Below are 20,763 nucleotides of genomic sequence, written 5' to 3'. Positions count from 1 at the left end.
TGAAACCCGCTGGTTTCCCTTTCTTAATATTTTGATTAGCATGATCCATGTGGTCGTGAAATCAGTTCCCATTAGTTCAGCCAGATGCATTCCGCTTGCACTACCACTTTCTCATTGCCCTCTCTCCACCCTCCTGCACCCCTCTATGCACACCATCCCTTTGTGCACACCAGTGCCCCTCCCCATACACCATCCCTTTGTACGCACGACCACCCCCCTCCCGCAGCTGACAGATGTGTGCCTGGACAAGCCATAGTGTAACTGTGTGGTGCACTGAAGACCCCTTCCCACAACAACACACAGCAGAGGTTGTCTTGCATGGTCCACACTGTGCGTGCTCCGCCTGCCTTCTTTTCAGACACACTGCCTGCCAGCACCCTCCCACATACCACAATACTCTGCCTGCACAGTCAAGTTGCGATGTTCCCACCACTATGGCGGTCACCCTCAACAGCTCTCTAACCAGCAGTTCCCGGTTACCCCTCCTGCCACAGCACCTACAAGCACTTTGGAGGTTTCAGAACTCCACATGCAACATTGAGGCAGTTTTTGCAGGTTGCTCTATCATGAGTGATGCAACAAAATTCAGGATGTTTGTCGGCCATCTCGACCCAACCACTGCCGCCCAAATCTGGGGTGATATTTCACACCCATCCTCCATGGCAGCTACAGTAAACTATAAGAATGCATCATCTCCAGCTTTGCGCCCTCGGAACTGCATCATCCAAACAGTGTGAAGACATGCGCCCATCCCTGTTGCTGGATCACATCCGAGCACTCACCAAATTGCACATCCTCCCTGAAGGCCTGCTCCTAATAAACTGTTCAAAACCATGAACTCCTTCCCCACCACGGCTGCAGTGTGGAATGCTAGTTATCACCCCGCAGCTCGGGCTGGCTATTCACCCACCCCTCCTGCCCCACCCCAAGCTATGACATGCGGGACGTCACTTGCACCACCTGCCACTAACGAGCCTCTGCCCCGCACACAAGCCCCCGACCTGTACCAGATTCTGGGCGCCGAGCTCCAAGATAGCAGCACTTACCACCAGTGTTGTTGTGGCACTGCAAGGGGTACCAAATTTGTCGTAGAAGTCAGTAAATCACTCAATGGACAGTATTTTTTGGTACAGGTATTTTGTTCATTCCAAACAAGTGTCAATTCATGACATCCCCTTCTAGACACGAGTTGACTGTAATCTGAATCCGTTTTAGCAATAGTTTTCTCAGGTGATATATTTTATTGATTATGAAATACAAGTTCTTGAAGTTCATTCAGAATCAGAAATGTTTAATTAGTAATTGCATGTCATATTTTATCTGTTTAATATAAAGGTGTTTTGATTTTTGTATGAATAAAAAAAGTGTGAATTTATGTGTGGCTTTTACTCTGAGATGAGTTATCATTTGGAGTGAAAAAGTGCACGTGTACAGTTCGTTGAGGTGAATTTTAGTTTTATGATTTTATCTTGGATGGAGACAAATCCAGTTCCAATTAGACTTTACATGAGATTGCATTATTACAAAAAGAGTCGTTTAACCAATTAGGGAAAACTGAAACTTGCGTGCTTGATTTGATATACGTTACACGTCAGTGTGTGATCGAGCTGTCCTGGAAATTGCATACAATAGACTTAATGCACTAAGTTGGAAGTATTTTTTTTTTTTTTTTTTTTTTACCTAAAGTTTATTTAAAATGTCGAGGTTCAGTTTCAATTGAGACACATATCACCATGTCGATTACATTGCATAGCAACACTTTAATGCAGCTTAATTTATCAGAATGATTTGGGATGCAGAAAAGTCCCATTATGCGACTGCCTGAGAGTATGAGAGTGATTTTTTTTCATGAATGCCGATAAACCGGCAGTTTCAAAAGTCAAATCATCAACTGTTGGGTTACTTCATTGTATCACTATGGAACTTATTATATCGTGTCTCTTCATCAAGAGATCTCAAGAAGCCAGGACAAACAAGAAGAACATTAAAAGAAGAGGCATTGGTAAATATTTGGCGCTGCAACGTGGGGTCTAAAAGGATATACTAACAACTTCAGGCCCAAGGCACGAGCTTCGACCCGTTGGAAAGGATAAGTACTCAAAACTAACGTGAGCTACTCGCTGGTATGAGTAGGATAGATGTGTAATGCTGATATTGATATTTTAACTGTGTATAAAATATTAAGAAAAATGTATACCCAAACAAGGAGAGCACGAGATAATGCAACACGAGTTTGGAAGTGATGGGTGAAGCGAGTGAAAGTGGTTATAATCCTCATGAGGAGGTAACTAGGGAACTAATTACAGACCAGCAATCGCATAATTTGAGTAAGGAAAATCTTGGTGAAGGAGTCCCACATGTAATAAATGTAAGACAGCAATCACATAATTGTGATAGTAATATCATTGCTGTGGAGTGACAGTAGAAGCAGACCCGAGTATAAGTAGAAATAGTAATATAGATGAGTCTATAAATACCAAAGTTACATAAGAAAGTTGAATCTTACATCAAATGTAACAGAGCTTAAAGATGATATGATTATTAAATTCATGGTGAGTATGCAATGTCAGTTAACGGAGAATATGTGACGTTTAGATGAGAAGCTTGATGCTAACTTTTATTCCCAAAATGAGAATATTAATGCTAAATTTGATTCCCGAACTGAAAAATTTGACACCAAATGGGTTTACTCAATAAAAAATTTGATCACAAGTTCAAGTCACTTGATAATCAAATTGTTTCACTTAACGTTGATAATAGACAATTAAATTAGAAATTCAATAACCTGAAAGGGGAGTGGGAAGAATGATTAAATGCTAAATTTAGTGAATTAGAAATAAAAGTTTCCATGGATATGACTAACCTACACACCGAATTTATGGGTAAAATGAATGAAAGGGAGCATAAATGTGAAACTATTTCAAAGGGGCATAGTGAATTTTCAGATAAAATCTGTAACTGTGAAAGTAGTTACTTTAAGACCAATATGCAAATTGAGGATCTGTCTAAAAAGATGTCAGAATTCAAAATAGGCACTTGCAAGGGTATAGATAAATATTTAAAGGACCAAACTAAAAAATTTGATAATGGTCTTTCTGAGTGTCTAGAAGTTAAAAACAAGGAAATCGAAGAGAAAGTCAACACCTCTCTTGAGTTGAAACAAGCTGAGGTAGTTAAGAAAAAACAAATTGAAAATGAGGAACTTATCAAATTATTTGCTAGGTAGTTTCAGGCTATGAAGGATAAAGTAATTGAAGAATTACCTAAGTGCAAAGTGAAACGAGATGTAAATTGTCAGAACTAGAACAAAAATCATCATTAAATATATTAACTAATGACAACTATTCCGAAGACAGACTTAGGAATAATAAATCCTGTAGCGAAGTAAAATGTGACTGTTGTGGAAATACACCTGATAAATTTTGTGACTGTTATGGAAATGAAAATGACACTTTTGTCCAAAGAGGATACTTGTCGTCTTTAAAAGTTGAGACAAGCATATTCAAAAGCAGACAGTTTCCTACGCTTTGAATGAAAAAGATGACATCCGCCCAAAAGTTTTCATCAACCATTTTAAGTGTATTTTTCCTAGCTGTTGGTCTGAACATGATAGACTTCAATTTATTGTGTCCAAGATCACAGGTGAGGCAGTACTGTGGGCTGCAGAAGCGAGTGAGAATTGTAATACATGTGCTGAGTTTGAACAACTTTCCTTGGTGAAATACTGGTCGAGTAGCAAACTAAGAGGCTACGAAAGGAGGTGTATCAACCAGAATTTTATAAAGGAAACGAGGTTCATTAAGACAGTATTTCAAAAATACATTAATAAAATGAGGTACTGGAGTGATCCTATTCCCCATAGGGAAGTGATACGTATTTTGAAAGGAAGATTACCTATTCATATATGTGAGAAACTTATAAATGTCCCTGACTATGACATGGAACAGTTTCTGTCTGTAGTCGATTCAATCAATATATACTCGAAGATGACCGAGTATGGAATAATAATCAAACCTCACAATGTAATAATAATAATAATAATAATAATAATAACAATACAGCTACATCCAAACTTATATATACAACTACAGAAATCTGTAATTATTGATACTTGTTCAATTACCTGAAAGTTCCTAAATGCAATGTAACATATACCGTACAGTTAAAAGGAAGTCACGCTTGATCAAGATCTGCGTCACTTTCCATTTTAAACCAGACATAACGTCTGAGAAAGAAAAGAAACAATAACGACAACCGAGACAGAAATCCTAAACCTATACTACATGAAGGAGGAGATGCGACATCTTACGGCTATAGTAAAGCCAATAAGAATCATCAATATAAATGTAACACCTATTATACGAAAGAAACCTATGGAAATAATGATAATCAGGTGAATCAAATTAGTACAGGAAAATCAAATTGCAAATGCAGACAGAATGATTCGGATAATCAGTATGGTAATTCATGCAGATGTGATATATATCCAGAAGACAATCTTGATAGTATACAACCTTGGAAAGACCCTTCGACACCTGTTCAATGGGTAGATACAAATGTTACTCAACAAGCACCACAACCGCAAGGACCGATACCACCCGGTAACGGAGCAATAAAGTCGCGAAGGGAACAACTACCAAATTCCGACCACACTGTACGTATTGTTGAAGTACATGAACCACCGAATACGACATCCACTGAAAGATTACACTAGAACCAGTCACCGAAAGCTTTCCTAGGATGACTAGAGAGGATGAGGAGGGCAGGCATCATTTTAAAGTGAATGTACTGAGGTATAATGACGATTTGGACCTAAGGGAGGAACTGAATTTTGCAGGCAGTAGTTCAAGCAGTAATAAATGGTATTGATGTTGAAATTTTGATTGATACTGGAGCAGACATTAGTGTAATGACGCAGGATTGTTTTCAACAAATTAGTCGAGGAGCAAAAGTGCTTACGTTTTCTGTTACTGGATGTACTGTATCTGGAGCATTTAGTGCAAAAGTTCTCAAAGCAGACACAAGTCAACATTATAATGCAGGGACTTCAATAGAAAGTACCTTCATTTCAGGAATGACTGTACCATGTGTTTGGGGTCTAGATATTTTGTGTGATGCTGGAGCAGTCATCGATTTAAAAGAAGGAACATGTACCTAGGACTCCAATGGCGACATTTTGACAGTCTCTATGATAAAGGGCAAAGTAGTCCCGGACCAGTATTGTATGAAGCTAATGGTTAAATATATTGGTATTGACTGTAATTGAGTTGATGATATTTTCTATATTGAATATACTGGAGAAGAAATAAGTCAAGTTACACTTCAGGAGAAAATCTCCCAATCTGAATACCTATCTGCAAGTCAACGAGAAGATTTGTGTTGCTTGTTAAGTAATTATCTGCCTGTATTTAGCAAAAGTCCCGGAATAATCAAAGGTTTTGAATACGACATTAAGATGAATCCACACGAATCTTTTGTCGCACTTCCCATTCTATTCCTCAGTCAAAGAGAGAGGCAGTCAAGAAAGAAATTAACAAAATGTTAGAGTGGGAATTATAGAGCCCTCACATTCTGAATACTGTAGCCCTCTTTTGGCGATCCTCAAAGCAAATGGTGACGTCAGATTAGTTCTCAACGCCAGATAGATAAACAAGATAATCATACCAGCACAGACAAGACCTGAGAATTTTGATGAGTTAATTCAGAAATTCTGTGGTGCCCACTTCCTAACATCCCTTGATATGAGAAGTTCATACTGGCAAACGAAAATCTCTATTGAATCTCAAAAGTATACTGCTTTTATTTTTATGGGCAGAAGCTACCAATTCACTGTTTGCCATTTGGACTAAATATTAGTGGAGGTGTATTTATATAGGCACTAGACACTGTACTTGGCCGAGATTTGCTTGATAGAGTTACCTTGTATGTGGACGACTTATTGATTGCTACATGGGAGGAGCATCTTGATTTGCTTGAAAAAGTATTTGCAAAATTCTTAGAGTATGGAGTAACAGTAAATTTAATGAAATCAAAATTCGCCAGAAGTCAACTGAACTTCCTAGGACATATAATTACGCCGGATGGTATTATGCCAAATCCTAAGAAAATTAGTGCTATCAAAGAGTGTCCCTATCCTAAAAATAAAAAGGAATTAAAATCTGTCATGGGATTAGCCTTATTTTTCTGCTGATTTTTGCCTAATCAACTAATCAGCCAAGAATGTTTATTACAGTTATTACGAAAGAACGCCATGTAGAAATGGACCCCTGAGTGTAGTCAAGCGTTAGACAAAATCCGAGACGCTTTAGTTAACACCCCATTGTTACATCAGCCGAAACTTGAACAGCATTTTTACATTGCCACTGATGCTTCCGAAACAGGCCTAGGTGCTATGCTGTTCCAAATGGATGATCCACAAGATATGAATACCATTAAGATTATAGGATTTGCAAGTAGAACACTCTCTAAATGTGAAAGGGCATACTGTACCACAGAATTAGAGGTACTAGTTGTAGCATGGGCGCTTAAAAAGTTTAGCTATTTTGTCGATGGAAAAAGAATAACCATATTTTGTGACCATTAAGCTTTGTCTTATATTGTAACAGGAAGAATGTTTCACTCAAGGTTAACCAGATAGGCCTTGTTACTTCAAGAGTATAACATTTAGGTGCAATATATAACAGGGAAAGACAACGTTGTACCTGATGCTGTATCTCATTTGCCTAGAAGACAGGATAATGAAGAATTTGAAGAACAGACTTAAGATTTCAAAAAAATGAATCTGTCTATTGCATTTTGTGAGAAACAAATTTCAAAGTTGTGTCACAATATGTCGCAGTTGCATGAACAAGATCCTTATTGTAAACCTATTCGAGATGTAATCAGCCAAGGAGCTACTAATCATTCTGGTAGTCTATGTACTTTACAATCTAATGTATTATTTTGAAGAAAAACTCATGCCAAAACCTGGAAAGTATGTGTTCCAAAGGAGCATCTGGAATCTTTACTGTGGTATACACATCTTAAGTGGGGACACTTTGGATCTTCAAAATTCAGAGCCACGTTAGCCAAATATTGCTACCATCCGAACTTAGATTGCTTGGCTAGAAACATTGTAAAGAAATGTAAGATTTGCCAGAAAACTAAACCCATCAACTATTGCCGAAAATTTGAATTACATCCAATTATACCGCATAAACCTTTGACATTGATATCTTGTGATGTGTGTGGGCCATGTCCTACTACTAGTGGAAGATTTAAGTATATTCTTGCATTCTACGATATTTTATTGAAGTATGTGAAATTGTATCCTTTGAGGTACCTACATGTGCATCCTATGTTAAAGAAATTAACAATGATTTCATGACAGAGTTTGGAAAACCGAAGATGATATTGACAGACAATGCTTCCTACTGTACCAGCAGGATCTGGAATGAGTCTATGAAGGAATACAATATTAAACATGTATATGTATCATGTTTTTTTCCCTGTGGGAATCCAATCGAAAGGTTGTTCCACAAATTAAATAGATTTCTATGTACATATACCACACACCAACATTACAAATGGATCAAGTGGTTATCAGAATTTGAAAGGATTTATAACGACTTGCCTCATACTTCTACAGGCTATTCACCCAACCAAGTGATGTATGGCAAGGATGATTCTCAAGACTGGCTAAAGGGACAGCCACAAATTGAAGGAGACAATCTCACTAAGGAGGACATCTCGAAGAAAATTTACTTAAATCCACAACATCAAGCTCAATTGTGAAAAGCAAAATTTGATAAAAATGTGAAGAAGGTAATAACATATGCTGTTGGAGAAGAAATATTGTTGAGAAACCACCCAAAGGCCTTGATTAACAAATAGTTAAATAAGAAATGGCAGTATTTATATACTGGAACATACAGAATATTACAAATTCCCCATGAAGGAAGTTATATACTTGCCGACTGTGATAATGATGTGATAAAAGGTTTATTCCACCACACAGAGATAAAGAAATATTATCAATGAGGAAATATGTAGCATTCATGAAGAGAAAATGAAGGGAAAGAGAATGAGAAGAGTATTTACTAACAGGAAATCGATATTAGACTTGAGCCACAGGATGAACTACAAGATGTATTATTGTGTTCATTATTTTATATATAGTTAAAAGGATTATTTTAATCAGTTATTATAAAATATAATGTATGTGTTATGACTAACACACCACAATAATATAATTTAAGAAGATTAAAATGAAAAAGTTCACAGAAAAGATAAATTCTGGAAAGAGAAAAAAAAAGCAGTTAATAGGCTGAAGAACAAGAGAAAACAAGATTAACTGGCTTCAAGATTGTTAGCTAAGTTTAAAAGAATGCTGCCCAAGAGGCGTAAGTATTTTTTGTTTATAAATTGTTGAATGAATTTTATATGTATTAATGTTAGAAAGTACATTTCATGTGTGAGTAATGGGCACAATCAAAGCTAGAGGAAATATGAGAAAGGAATGAAAAAGGAGCTGATGTAACTGTCAAATCAATGTTATAATATGGAAAACATAATAAAAAATAAAACCATGTAGTGAAAGCATGATACAAAACATACAGAAATAATTATTTGAATTTCATGATAACCATTATGGTAAGGAAAATGAATACAAATCTGATGAATGTATGGTGGTAGGGTGATGGAAGGACTATTGTCCAATATAAACTGAGGACAATTATGCGATGGAACAAACTTCAATACTGGATGACAATGTATATGGGAAAAAATAAATAAATAAATAAATAAAATAAAATAAAAAATGCACCAAAACAAATACTGGTGAACAATACTTATAGTATATATGATGAAGACGCAAATCTGCACAATAAGGGGAAAGTGCACAAGCAAATCTGTGGCACGCCTTTTATAATAGTAAACCAGCACTTGACAGTTAACAAATGAAACCCTTTAAACATAGCAGTATATCACGATACACACATCAACGAGAATATTGCCAACCTGCAGTAAGCAACTTCAAGCCGTGAAACAGACAACAAATGCTGTGATCCAAATTTCAGAGAATTAATCTTTATTAATCAAATTATGAAACACATTCGCCGAAGAACTGGAAGAATTGTGTATTCACTTCATTTTTCTGTTGACAAAACAATATCAGAAAAAGACACAACACTTGCTCCAGGGAGGATCACAAGACACATGGTGGAGAAGCAAAGACGATGTTACCAGCTAATATGTCATTCAACCCAACACTGTACGTGGCTTGTGTGAAAAGTGAGGAAGAGGAAGATGACTGAGCCAACTATAGCTGTGTCTACGGCTCGGTGGAGGTCGCAGAGCTATCCATTTTCTATTGGAACTGGCTGCAATCCCTGCCTTGTGCAGCCAGTTGAAAGGGCTTCTCACCAAATAGTGAAGTGTTGCGTGTGTGTCGTATAGTGAGTGGGAAGTGCATCGTGTCAGAAAGTGAAATTCAAACAAATTCATTGACTTTTGGAGATTCATTTTAACAGGCAATTTCTTTTAGGCCCCCATTTACAATTACTAATGTAAAATTTGATGTAAAGTGTATGTTACAACTTTTGGTATGAACCTTGGAATGCCTGAACTAAGGTATCACAGCGCAGTACACCACCCTAGCACGCTCCAGTGAATCCTGTAATGCCTTCGACCTTATCACAACATTACAGATTGGGGGGCAGTGTAGTGATGCAAGGGGTACGGTACCCAAATTTGTTATAGAAGTCAGTAAATCACTCAACGGACAGTATTTTTCAGTACAGGTATTTCGTTCATTCCAAGCAAGTGTCGATTCATGACGTCATTGTCCAGACACGAGTTGACTGTAATCTGAATCCGTTTTAGCAAACTAATAGTTTCTCTCAGGCAATAAATTTTATTGATTATGAAATAAAAGTTCTTGAAGTTTATTCAGAATCGGAAATGTTTAGTTAGTAATTGCATGCCATAATTTATCTGTTTAATATAAAGGTGTTTTGATTTTTGTATGCATAAAAAATAAGTGTGAATTTATGTGCGGCTTTTACTCTGAAACGAGTTATCACTTAAGAGTGCAAAAGTGCACGTGTACAGTTCGTTGACCTGTGCGGTGAATTTTTATTTTATGATTTTGACTCGGATGGAGACAAATCCAGTTCCAATAAGACTTAACGTGAGATCACATTATTAAAAAAAAGAGTCGTTTAGCCCACTAGGGAAAACTGAAACTTGCGCGCTCGATTTGATATATGTTACGCGTCAGTGCGTGATCGAGCTGTCCTGTAAATTGCATACAATAGACTTAATGCACTAAGTTAGAAGTTAATTTTGGGATAAGTACTGATTCTGACAAAAATGAACTGAACGTTTACTTAAAATATCAAGGTTCAGTTTTAATTGAGACACGTATCACCGTGTTGATTAAGTTGCCTAGCAACACTTTAATGCAGCTAAATTAATTTATCAGAACAATTTGCGACATAGTAAGTACCATTACATACACCAAATGTTACATGTGACTGCATGGGAGTATGAGAGGGTCTTCCTTTCCATGAATGTCAATAAACCAGCAGTTTCAAAAGTCAAATCACCAACTATTGGGTAACTTCATTGTATCACTACGGAACTTATTATAACATGTCTCTTCATCAAGAGATCTCAAGAAGCCGGAACAAACATGACAATGACTAAAAGAAGAGGCATCGGCATGTCGTCTGCCTGCATCTCGTGCACCAGCCACCAGGTGCTGCCCTCCCTCACACATGTGAGGCCGGCTCAGGCGAAAACGGTTGCCCCTGCAGGCACGGTCCTAACCACCCCTGACAACCACAACCACTGCAAACCAAACACAGCTTGCTGGTACCACCAGAGGTTTTGCGAGAATGTGACCAACTGCAGATCTCCTTGCTTCTGGTTGATAGCCACCAGCAGTAGGTGCACCCGGTTGCAGTGCCTATTCATTTGGGACTTAAATGACACTAATTCCAAGTCCACTACCTCATTCACACTGGTTCTGACTTAACCGTATTCCCCCACAAACTATTCCTAAATCCCGGCCCCCCTGTCTCCCCTCCTCCTCACTGTCGCCAACAAGACAGCCATCGCTACCTTCGGGAAGTATTCCCGCTCGCTTGACTTGCGCTTCCAGAGCGAACTCCTCTGAACGTTCAATGGTCACGAACGTTACCAACTTTATTCTGGGCACCGACTTCCTCGGTCCTTACAGCCTAATGGCAGACGTAGCGAAGTGCCATTTAGTTAATGGCACCTCTGGCAAGACTGTCCGGTGCAGCTCTCACCCCAACACGTGCTTCACTGTAAAACAGCTGTTGGTTTTGTGCCCATATGCCCCTCATCCAGCCATCCAGTGCCCCCTGAATTGTTCAGCATGACACTGTGCATTACATCACCACTACTCCTGCCCCCCCCCTCCCCCCACCGCTGCCCCAGTTTTCTGCCATGCATGCCCCCTACCCCCTCACAAGCGCAAAATTGCATACAAGGAGTTTGAAGAGCTGCTCACCGTTGGCGTACTTCACCCTACCAAATGCTCCTGGGCTTCAGCTCTTCACCTTGCCCCCAAGGAGGATGGTTCCTGGTGACCTTGTAGTGATTACTGTAAACTCCATGCCCACACCATTCCTGACCACTATCCATTCCTAGTCCTCTACACCTACAACAACACCATCTCAGGAGCTACTATCTGCAGTGAGATAGATTGTGCTAAAGCCTACATACAAACCCTAGTTGCCCCAGAGGATATTGATAAAAACAGCAATAATCACATCTTTTGGACTGTTCAAGAGTGCATTCATGGCATTTGGCCTCCACAATGCTGCACAAACATGGCAGCAAGTTTTGGATAACACCCTCTGGGGTGCACCAGAGTGTTTTGCCTGTCTAGATGATATACTCATCTACTTGATAGATCCAATTGAGCATCACTAACAACTACACAAAAGTTTTAGCCACCTACAGTAAGATGGAGTGATCCTCAGCTTGGCAAAATGTGTTTTTGGGGTGAGTGAGATCAAATTCCTGGACAATTAGTCTCCACCATTGGCTCCCGCCCCCTCCCCAAGACGGTACACACAGTAGCAAACTTCCACACCCTACTACCTTCGAAGGTCTCCAGCGTTTCATTGGCATGGTCAACTTTTTCCACTGCTGTCACCCAAGAGCCCTTTACTACAGCACTCTGGGGTGATAAAAACAAAGGGAACAAGCTGGTCTCTTGGACCATGGCCATCATCAAGAGATTCAAAAAAACAAAATGAGACCTAGCCAATGTGGCCCATCTGGCCCTGCCCAACACCCATGCCCCCTTCGCAATAGTGGCGGACTCGAGCCAGATGGCTATCGGAGACATCCTTCAACAATACGTGGACGTCTGGCAACTGCTTGCCTTCTTTTTGCTCTCCAATACACAACGCCAATGGGGTGCTTATGACTGCTAGCTGCTTGTAGTCCATGAAGCAGTCTGCTATTCCCGATCTTCAGCTGAGGGACACGGCTTTACGATCTTCACAGATCACCATCCCTTCGCCTCTAGTTTTTGCAGGAAAGACATAGACCAGATCTCACCTTGACAGTTTGGGCTACAGGAGTATATCGCACAATTCACAACCAACGTACGACATGTTACCAGCATCGACAACACTGTGGCAGATTGCCTTAGCCGCTCCTGCCCCATCACCCAACCCTTTGACTACAATGCTCTGGCCACTGCTCAAGAGGGTGACCCGGACCTAGCCCATGCCCTGCGAAATGCGGACACTGGCCTCAACCTCCAGCTAAGATCTATACCTGTCTCCAACCGTAAGAAGTGGTGGTAAGAAGTGGTGCGTGGCGGCATGGATCCTTCACAACCTGATGGCTCCAAATGATTACCCCTTTTCCTTCCTCCCTCCTGCCTTCCCAAAACTGGCATTTGACCACATCCACGGCCTCGCACACGCAAGCATCTGCACTTCAGCCACCCTCATGAAACAATGCTTCATCTGGCCCGGCATCCAATGTGATTGCAGTAACTGGGCCCAGTACTGTGTTCCATGTCAGTGCACTAAGGTCAGATGGCACATTCACTCCTCTGTGGTCACCTTTACTCCAATACGACACTGGTTCGTACACGTTTATCTCGATATTGTTGGCCCACTACCCTTCTCCAACAGGTATTGATATCTGCTGACAATTATTGACAGATTTAATCGCAGGCCGGAGGCCAACCCTATCCCAGATCCCAGACATGTCTACTGAAACCTTTGTTCAGACCTCGGTGTCCTGCTTCGGATGCCCATGTGACATCACTACAGACTGTGGGCGCCAGTTGACCTCAGCCCTCTTCAGATCTCTGGCAGCCACCTGCAGATACAATTTCCACCATACCACCAGCTACCACCCTGCAGCTAATGGCATGGTGGAGTAGTTACACCGCACACTTAAAAGCTGCCCTTACATGCTATTCTTCTGAATGGTCTGCTGCCCTGCCCCTGGTACTTCTAGGCCTAAAGATCATACACAAAATTGACCTGGGAACTTTGCTGCCGAGCTGGTATATGGACAGCTACTCGCCATTCTCAGAGTGTTTCTGAAGTGACCCCACTCCCTCCTCACAGCACCATCGCAGGTTTTGTGCAGCAGCTCCAGGGCTGCATGGCCCAACTGCGACCAACACCCCCACAACGGCATAGCATGCATGTACCTTCATCCACTGTGACCTCGCAGTATGTACTCACATCATGCTTCGAGTGGATGCATGCCAACCACCTCTCTGCCCTCAGTATTTGGGGATGCACCTGGCGTTGCGATTCTCCATTCGTCTGAATGGGGTCACGACAACCATCTCCGTAGACAGGCTCCTCCAGCCGGCCTACGTCCTAGAGCCCCCTCAGGCCAGTGAGCACAGCACCATTGAGGTAGAGTTGCCCTCACCTACCACCAGATCCAGCCACAGCAACATAACAACACACCCAATATGATGCAGGCCAACACTGTCCCAACTGGTGTTCTTGATGTGCCATCAAGTGATGCCATCCCTCACACCATGTCCAACACACCACTACCTGACGCTGCCTCTGCTCCACCACCAACTGACTACCCAAGTGACACACCTCCCAATGCCTGGAACCCCGATGTCTCGTCACCACACTACCCTTTTCACAGCCTCCAGCTGACATCCAGGGTTTGTATAAAAAGCAATGAGTCTGATTTTTTGCTGATGTGACTGTACTTCGCAGAACGCACTCACCTGGGGGGACTGGTGGTGGGGGGCTGTCTGGTTGAAAATGTGTGGCGTTCCAGTCACATGCGGGCTCTTGTCTCTGCAGCATTGTGCATTGATTGGACATGTCACAAAGTTGTCAGTCATGGCGCAACATGCAGCAAATAATCGAGCAATGTTATGCCATCAAGTTTTGTGTGAAACCAGGAAAATCAGGTACAGAAATGTTAGATATGTGTCGGCAAGCCTACGGCAATGTTTGCCTGTCAAAAGCCTAGGTTTTCAGGTGGTTGAAGAGCTTTAAAGAGGGCCAGGTCAGCGTTGAGGACGAGGATCGCTCCCAACGCCCATCAACCAGCAAAACCGACAAAAACATTGACCATGTGTACATTTTATTGAACACCAATCGTTGGATGAGTGTCAGGATGATAGCAGATGACCTCGGACTTGATAAAATGACAGTGCACATCATCACTAAAGAATTGTCGATGAGAAATATCTGTACCAAGATCATCCGGAAGATTTTGTCAGATGTACAAAAGCAAGCATGTGTGGATGCCTGCCAAGAGAATCTCCAGAGCCTTGAAGCTGATTCGGAATTTTTAGATAATGTTATCACTGGAGATGAAACCTGGGTGTTTCAGTACGACCCGGAGACAGAGCATGTGAGTGCCAAATGGCACACCAATGCATCCCCACGTCCAAAAGAGGCTCCCATGATCAAATGGAAGGTGAAAGTCACGGCCCGTCTAGTCCAGACCCTCCTCGATTAAGAGGTATTAGCCTGTTTTGAATGATACTGTAGTCATTAGCTATTGGATTAGTAGTTTGGAACCCACCCGTGTGGCTCTTCCAGGGCACCCCTTCATGTACTGCTGTTTTCTTAAATAGAACACCATGTAGGCATGAACACCCTTTAGGTTTATAGAAGGGAACATAATGTGTTCCTTCAGCATCTTGCATTACTAAATTCACTTTCTTCCTTCACTACACATCAAGTGTCAAACGTTTTGCAGGAAGTATTACTGCATATTTTCTACTTATGTTAAACAAAATAAAATTTTTCTCACATGATTATGCAATGATAGAAACTGATAAACATAATGTGAACTTCCCAAATATTCGTTGACTGATACAAGTTGTGGTTCTCTTTCAGACAGCAGGTCTAAGTGCTAGTACAGACTAGGAGCAAGTGTACAGTTTTACATCAAGACCTGAGTATTATGTTGGACTCAACAACAGTACATGTATTTAAAAAAAGAGACTATAGCACAGACATTTTACACGAGAAGTTGTTTTATTCAGCAGACTCAGTCAGATGTGACAGAATGAAGCTTTTTTTGCTCTAGGAAATAATTTTTTTATGCACCCTGCTGACATATATAGTGCAACCTTGACTTTTAAACAGCTTCTCCAGGTTGGGCCACATTATATATCACTTCAGTGCAAGATGTGGTTCCAAGAAGCTCACTAAGGTGAGTGAATATATGCTATCATTAGCTTCATGTTTCTGGCAGTTAAATAATAATTCTACAATTGAGTAAGACCATTTTTATCTACAGCATGGATACATAATCCATAATATGAAAATATCTGAACATGACGACAACAAGAATGAAACAACAGAAGTAAGTCCAGATTACTTACATCACTCCAGAGAACAGTGAAGTAAGTGTAAACTGCTTACAGTATGGGGCAGACATATATAAAGTGCTATACATACCTGAATTGCCTGAACAATCCTATTTGTTAATTCAAGTGCTGCCATTGCTGTAGAAGTCGTAAAGGAATTTGCTCCCCGCTGTAAACCTCGAACAATTCTACCATCTTTTTGGTATTGTTCAATTGGCAACCAAAACAGATCTCTTATCCCTTGAACTGGAACACAATACAATTATTACCTGCATTACTTATAACTGCTATATACCAACACAGGACATTACCAATAGAACATCAGATTCCTTATGCTGAATATTAGTTTCATAAATTCTGTCAGTGATTATAATTGAGAAAGATACCTTTATAATTACATGTCCACAAAGAATTAGGAAAAAAAATGAAAGAGAAAATTGTCCAAACATAAACATGAAACTTTTATCTAACCCCAGAAGCAAAAGATGCAAGAAGACATTAAAAGAAGTGTATTGATATATAACTCACATCATCAGAGCAAGAGATGAGCATACAACACAAAGGGAGGAAACACAAATGACAAAGTAACTGAAATAACAGTTAGTAATCACAAAATAGTTGCTATTAGCAATAAGTGTAAGTGTAGGAGGGGAAAAGCAAGTGCTATACACCAAAGGAATGTCAAAGGCATAATACTTTATTTGGGTATGTATAAACAGTCAAACACAGAATGTGAAAATAAAAGTGTGATAAAATGAAAGGAAGATGTGTAATGTTAGAAATGTATGAAAGAAATTTAACATATAGTGGCTGATAGATTTTAACCTTAAATAATAAACAGTGCAATGAAAAACCAGCCAAAGTTGCAAATTTAACTTTTTTTTATTTACTTAATGACTAGTTTCGGGTGAGGACCCATTTTCAAATCACTGTAACAGATACTCAGTTATCTGTATGTGCTGTAACTGTTTGCACTTCATACATAGTTAAAAACATAGTTCTGACGCATTTTTTGTATTTTCGGAAATACCATTTTTACTATTTGTTATGATGACTTGAAAATGGGTCCCAGCCCAAAGCTAGTCACTGAATAAATAAATAAAAAAAAATGTAATTTGCAACTTGAGCTGGTTTTTCATTATACTGATTAAAAGAAGTAGCTGACCTGCAATTATTCCAGCATGCTGGATGTTCTTAAATCATAAAGATATTTGTCATATGTTCTTCACTTCCAAATTTTACAGTTACTATTTACACATTTGTTTTAGATTATTATGTTGCTAGGACAGTTCTTGTAATAATACTATTCATGGTCAGAAGGAACAGAATAACTTTATCTGACATTTCTGCTCATTGTGTGCAAATATCCCATGCATTATACCAGTGTTATGTGAATAGTATGTATGCTAGTATTGTTTAAGGTTGTATCTGCAAGACATTTCCTGTGCTTATAGCTGTCTAGAAGACATACACAGAACTTAACAAAAATCAAAGAATTCTTGAACAATGGGATGAAATCAGACAATCTCTTAACAAAAACTGTGAGCTGCAGATAGAAAAGACACAAGAGTTTTCAAAGACCCTAATGTCTTTGTCTAGTGAGCAAAAAGACAAGGTAAATCCTGAGACACAGGGAGCACATTTTGCAAAAAGTTTACTTGAAGCTGAGAGGAACTGTTGGCTATCAGGCAGTCAGTACACCTAGCCCATCTGCCAAAGCTGTCACACTGTGTAAGGTCGGTAGCATGTTGGTTGGCGGCAAAATGTGTTTCAAATAAAGATGCTTTTTTGTAATCACTGGGAATTTTCTCGGCATATAAGAATGACTTTTCGATATATGCAAACAATGGACAATCTCACCATACAGTGGAGATTTTGGGTTGCAGATTGGCATAAAAAGAAGACTGTCAAACAAGTAAGCTTTTGGCCAAAACGTCTTCATTGGCATTAGACAACACAACACAACACAACACAACACAACACACACACACACACACACACGCACGCATGCGCGCAAATGCAACTATCACTCATGGCCACAGTCTGTGGCTGCAAAGGCCAGACTGCAAGCATCAACAGGTGATGTGAGAAGCAATCTGGGAGGAGGGAATGAGGAGGAGGAGGCTGGGCAGGAAGGGGGGAGGAATAGCAGGGTAGGGGTGAGAGTAGGGGTGGGGGACTGTAAATTGCTGCTTGTGGGAGCATACAGGGGTGAGGTGGAAAGAGGGTATGGCAGCTAGGTACAGTCAGGATTCTAGACTTGAGGGAGGGGGATGGGGAAGAGGCAGTGGAAAAGGAGAAAAGTAAAAAGCCTGTGGATGTGTTGTTGGAATAGATGGCTGTGTAGTGATGGAGTGGGAACCGGGAAGGAGACAGATGTGTGTAGGACAATGACTAACAAAGGCTGAGGTTAGGAGGGTTACGCGAACATAGGATACACTGCAGGGAGAGTTCCCCAAATTCAGAAAAGCTGGTGTTTCTAGCAAGGATCCAGATGGCACAGGCTGTGAAGTAGTCATTAAAATGAAGAACACTGTGTTGAGCAGTGTGCTCAGCAGCCGGATGGTCTGGCTGTTTCTTGGATACAGTTTGTTTGTGGCCATTCATGCAGACAGGCAGCTTTCTAGTTTTCATGCCCAAGTAGAATGCAGCACAGTGGTTGCAGTTTAGCTTGTAGCTCACATGACTGGTTTCACAGGATCCTCTGCTTCTCATGGGATAGTTGATGCTTGTGACTGGACTGTATTAGGTGGTGGTGGTGGTGGGAGGATTTACGGGACAGGTCTTGTATCTAGGTCTATTACAAGTATATGAGCCTTGAGGCAAGGGGTTGGAAGCAGGGGTTTTGTCAGGATGGATGACAATACTGTGTAGGTTTTGTGGGCAGCAGAAATCCATTGTAGAAGGGGTGGAAAAGATAGTGGATACAACATTCCTCATTTCGAGGCACGATGGAGGTACTCGAAATATTAGCGGAGAATGTGATTTAGTTGCTCCAGTGCTGGTTGTGACTGAGTCATGAGGGAAATGCTCCTCTATGGCCAGACAGTGAGACTTTGAGAGGTGGGTGGGGTCAGTGGAGAGATAAGGCATGGGAGACCTGTTTCTGTAAAAAGTTGGGACGGTAATTACAGCCTGTGAAAGCCTCATTCAGACCCTCAGTATATTTTGAAAGGGACTGCTCGCCACTACAGATGTGATGGCCATGGATGACTAGGCTGCATGGAAGGGACTTCTTGATATGGAATGTGTGGCAGTTAGAAATGGAAGTATTGCCAGTGGTTGCTATTCCTGAAATGGATGGAGGCACCAATTTAGCCATCTTTGACATCGAGGAAGATGGCTTGTTCAGTTGAGGAGGACCAGGAGAAGTGAATTGGGAAGAACGTGTTGAGGTCCTTGAGGAATGTGGATAGGCAGTCCTCATCCTCGATCCAGATGATAAAGATATCAGTGAATTGGAACCAAGTGAGGGGTTTGGGATTCTGGATGGTTAGAAAGGATATCTCTAGATGACCCATGAATAAATTGGCATAGGATGGTGCCATATGGGTGACCATTGCCATACCCCTGATATGTTTGTAGGTGATGCCTTCAATGGAGAAGTGGTCACAGCAAGTGGGAAGGATGTTGTAGGTTTGGAATCTGTTGGGTGCTGGAAAAGGTAGTGTTCAATAGCAGCACAGCCGTGGGCATTAGGGATGTTAGTGTAAAGGGAGGTGGCATCAATAGTGACAAACAGGGCACCACTTGATAAAGGAACTGTGGAGAGTTATTGGAAGAAATGGCTGGTATCTTTTATATAGGAGGGTTGGTAGCGGGTAATAGGCTGAAGATGTTGGTCTATGAGAGCAGGGATTCTCTCAATGGAGGCATAATAGCCAGCCTGGGTGGTTGGGTTTATGGTAGGCATGCAGGGAGTGGTAGGAGTGAGGAGAGAGATGGACTTCAGGTGGAGGTTCTGAGATGGGTCTACAGATTTGAGAGGCGAGGCTGGAGATCCTACTCGATTTCTGGAATGTGGTCACTGTGGCAGGGTTTGTAGGTGGATGAATCACACACCTAGTGGGAGGTTGATGAATCTTCTGCCAGGTAACCCTTTTGGTTCAAATAACAGTGGTGGAGCCTTTGTCAGCAGATAGGATTATAGGGTCGAGATCAGTTTTTAGGTAGTGGACTGCAGTTTTTTCTGCGGATGTAATGTTAGCTTGCATGTCAAGGGAGTGAGGCAATGTTCAAGGTTAAGAAATTCTGGAAAGTTAACATGGGGTAATCTGGAGGCAGTAGGGGTGGATAACAGTTGGGTGGAGTGAACTGAGTCAGGCACAGTTCAACATTGGTCTTTAGTTGAGTCTGTTTGGTAGGGTTGGTAGTGAAAAAGTGATTCCACTGAAGGGGCTGGGAGTAGGAGAGAAGGTCTTTAACAAGACCTGCATGACTGAATTTGAGAGTGGGGCTAAGGCTTTTGGAGGAAAATTTCATGACTATGTTGCAGATCTGTCTAGGTTCTAGATACTGAATGGTGTTGGGAGCAAGTTTTTAAGGGTGGGGCAAATGTAGTAGGGTTTGTCAGCTATGAGGGGATGTGGGGGAGGTTTGGAGGTTGTTGAAGAGGTAGTGGATAGCGGCAGACCAAGGCAGGACTCTTTTGAGGTATTGCAAGGAGGTTTGGACCTGACTGACATGGTTTTGCAATACTATGTTGGTGGTGTACATCTTATCAGATTTCCATCCAGACGGGTCAAGGGGCCATTTATACCAAATATAATGTTCATATCGGGGTTGGTACAGCAGTCAGTATATATGACATGAAGAAACAAGCAGTCTTGGTAGTAAATATCAAATATAATGTCTCACTCATGAAATATTAAAAAACTGTGAAGACCAAATACTTGAAGGTCACACAGGAGAGTCTG

The 20,763-nt window shown here is 40.9% G+C and overlaps 1 protein-coding gene across 1 annotated transcript in view; it reads right to left on the bottom strand.

Annotated features, from left to right (window-relative positions):
- The window catches only part of LOC126259239 (autophagy-related protein 2 homolog A), a 471,250-nt gene that overhangs the window by 72,858 nt on the left and 377,629 nt on the right, over window positions 1–20,763 (bottom strand). Inside the window, exon 34 of the mRNA XM_049955863.1 lies at window positions 15,939–16,093. Coding sequence (XP_049811820.1) covers window positions 15,939–16,093 — 155 coding nt within the window. The remainder of the gene's footprint in view (window positions 1–15,938; window positions 16,094–20,763) is intronic.

The sequence above is a fragment of the Schistocerca nitens genome, chromosome 5 (assembly GCF_023898315.1).
Source record: "Schistocerca nitens isolate TAMUIC-IGC-003100 chromosome 5, iqSchNite1.1, whole genome shotgun sequence".
Classification (NCBI taxonomy): Eukaryota; Metazoa; Arthropoda; class Insecta; order Orthoptera; family Acrididae; genus Schistocerca; species Schistocerca nitens.
The sequence above is the reverse complement of the archived record's forward strand: the minus strand, read 5'-3'. Positions and strand labels throughout refer to the sequence as shown.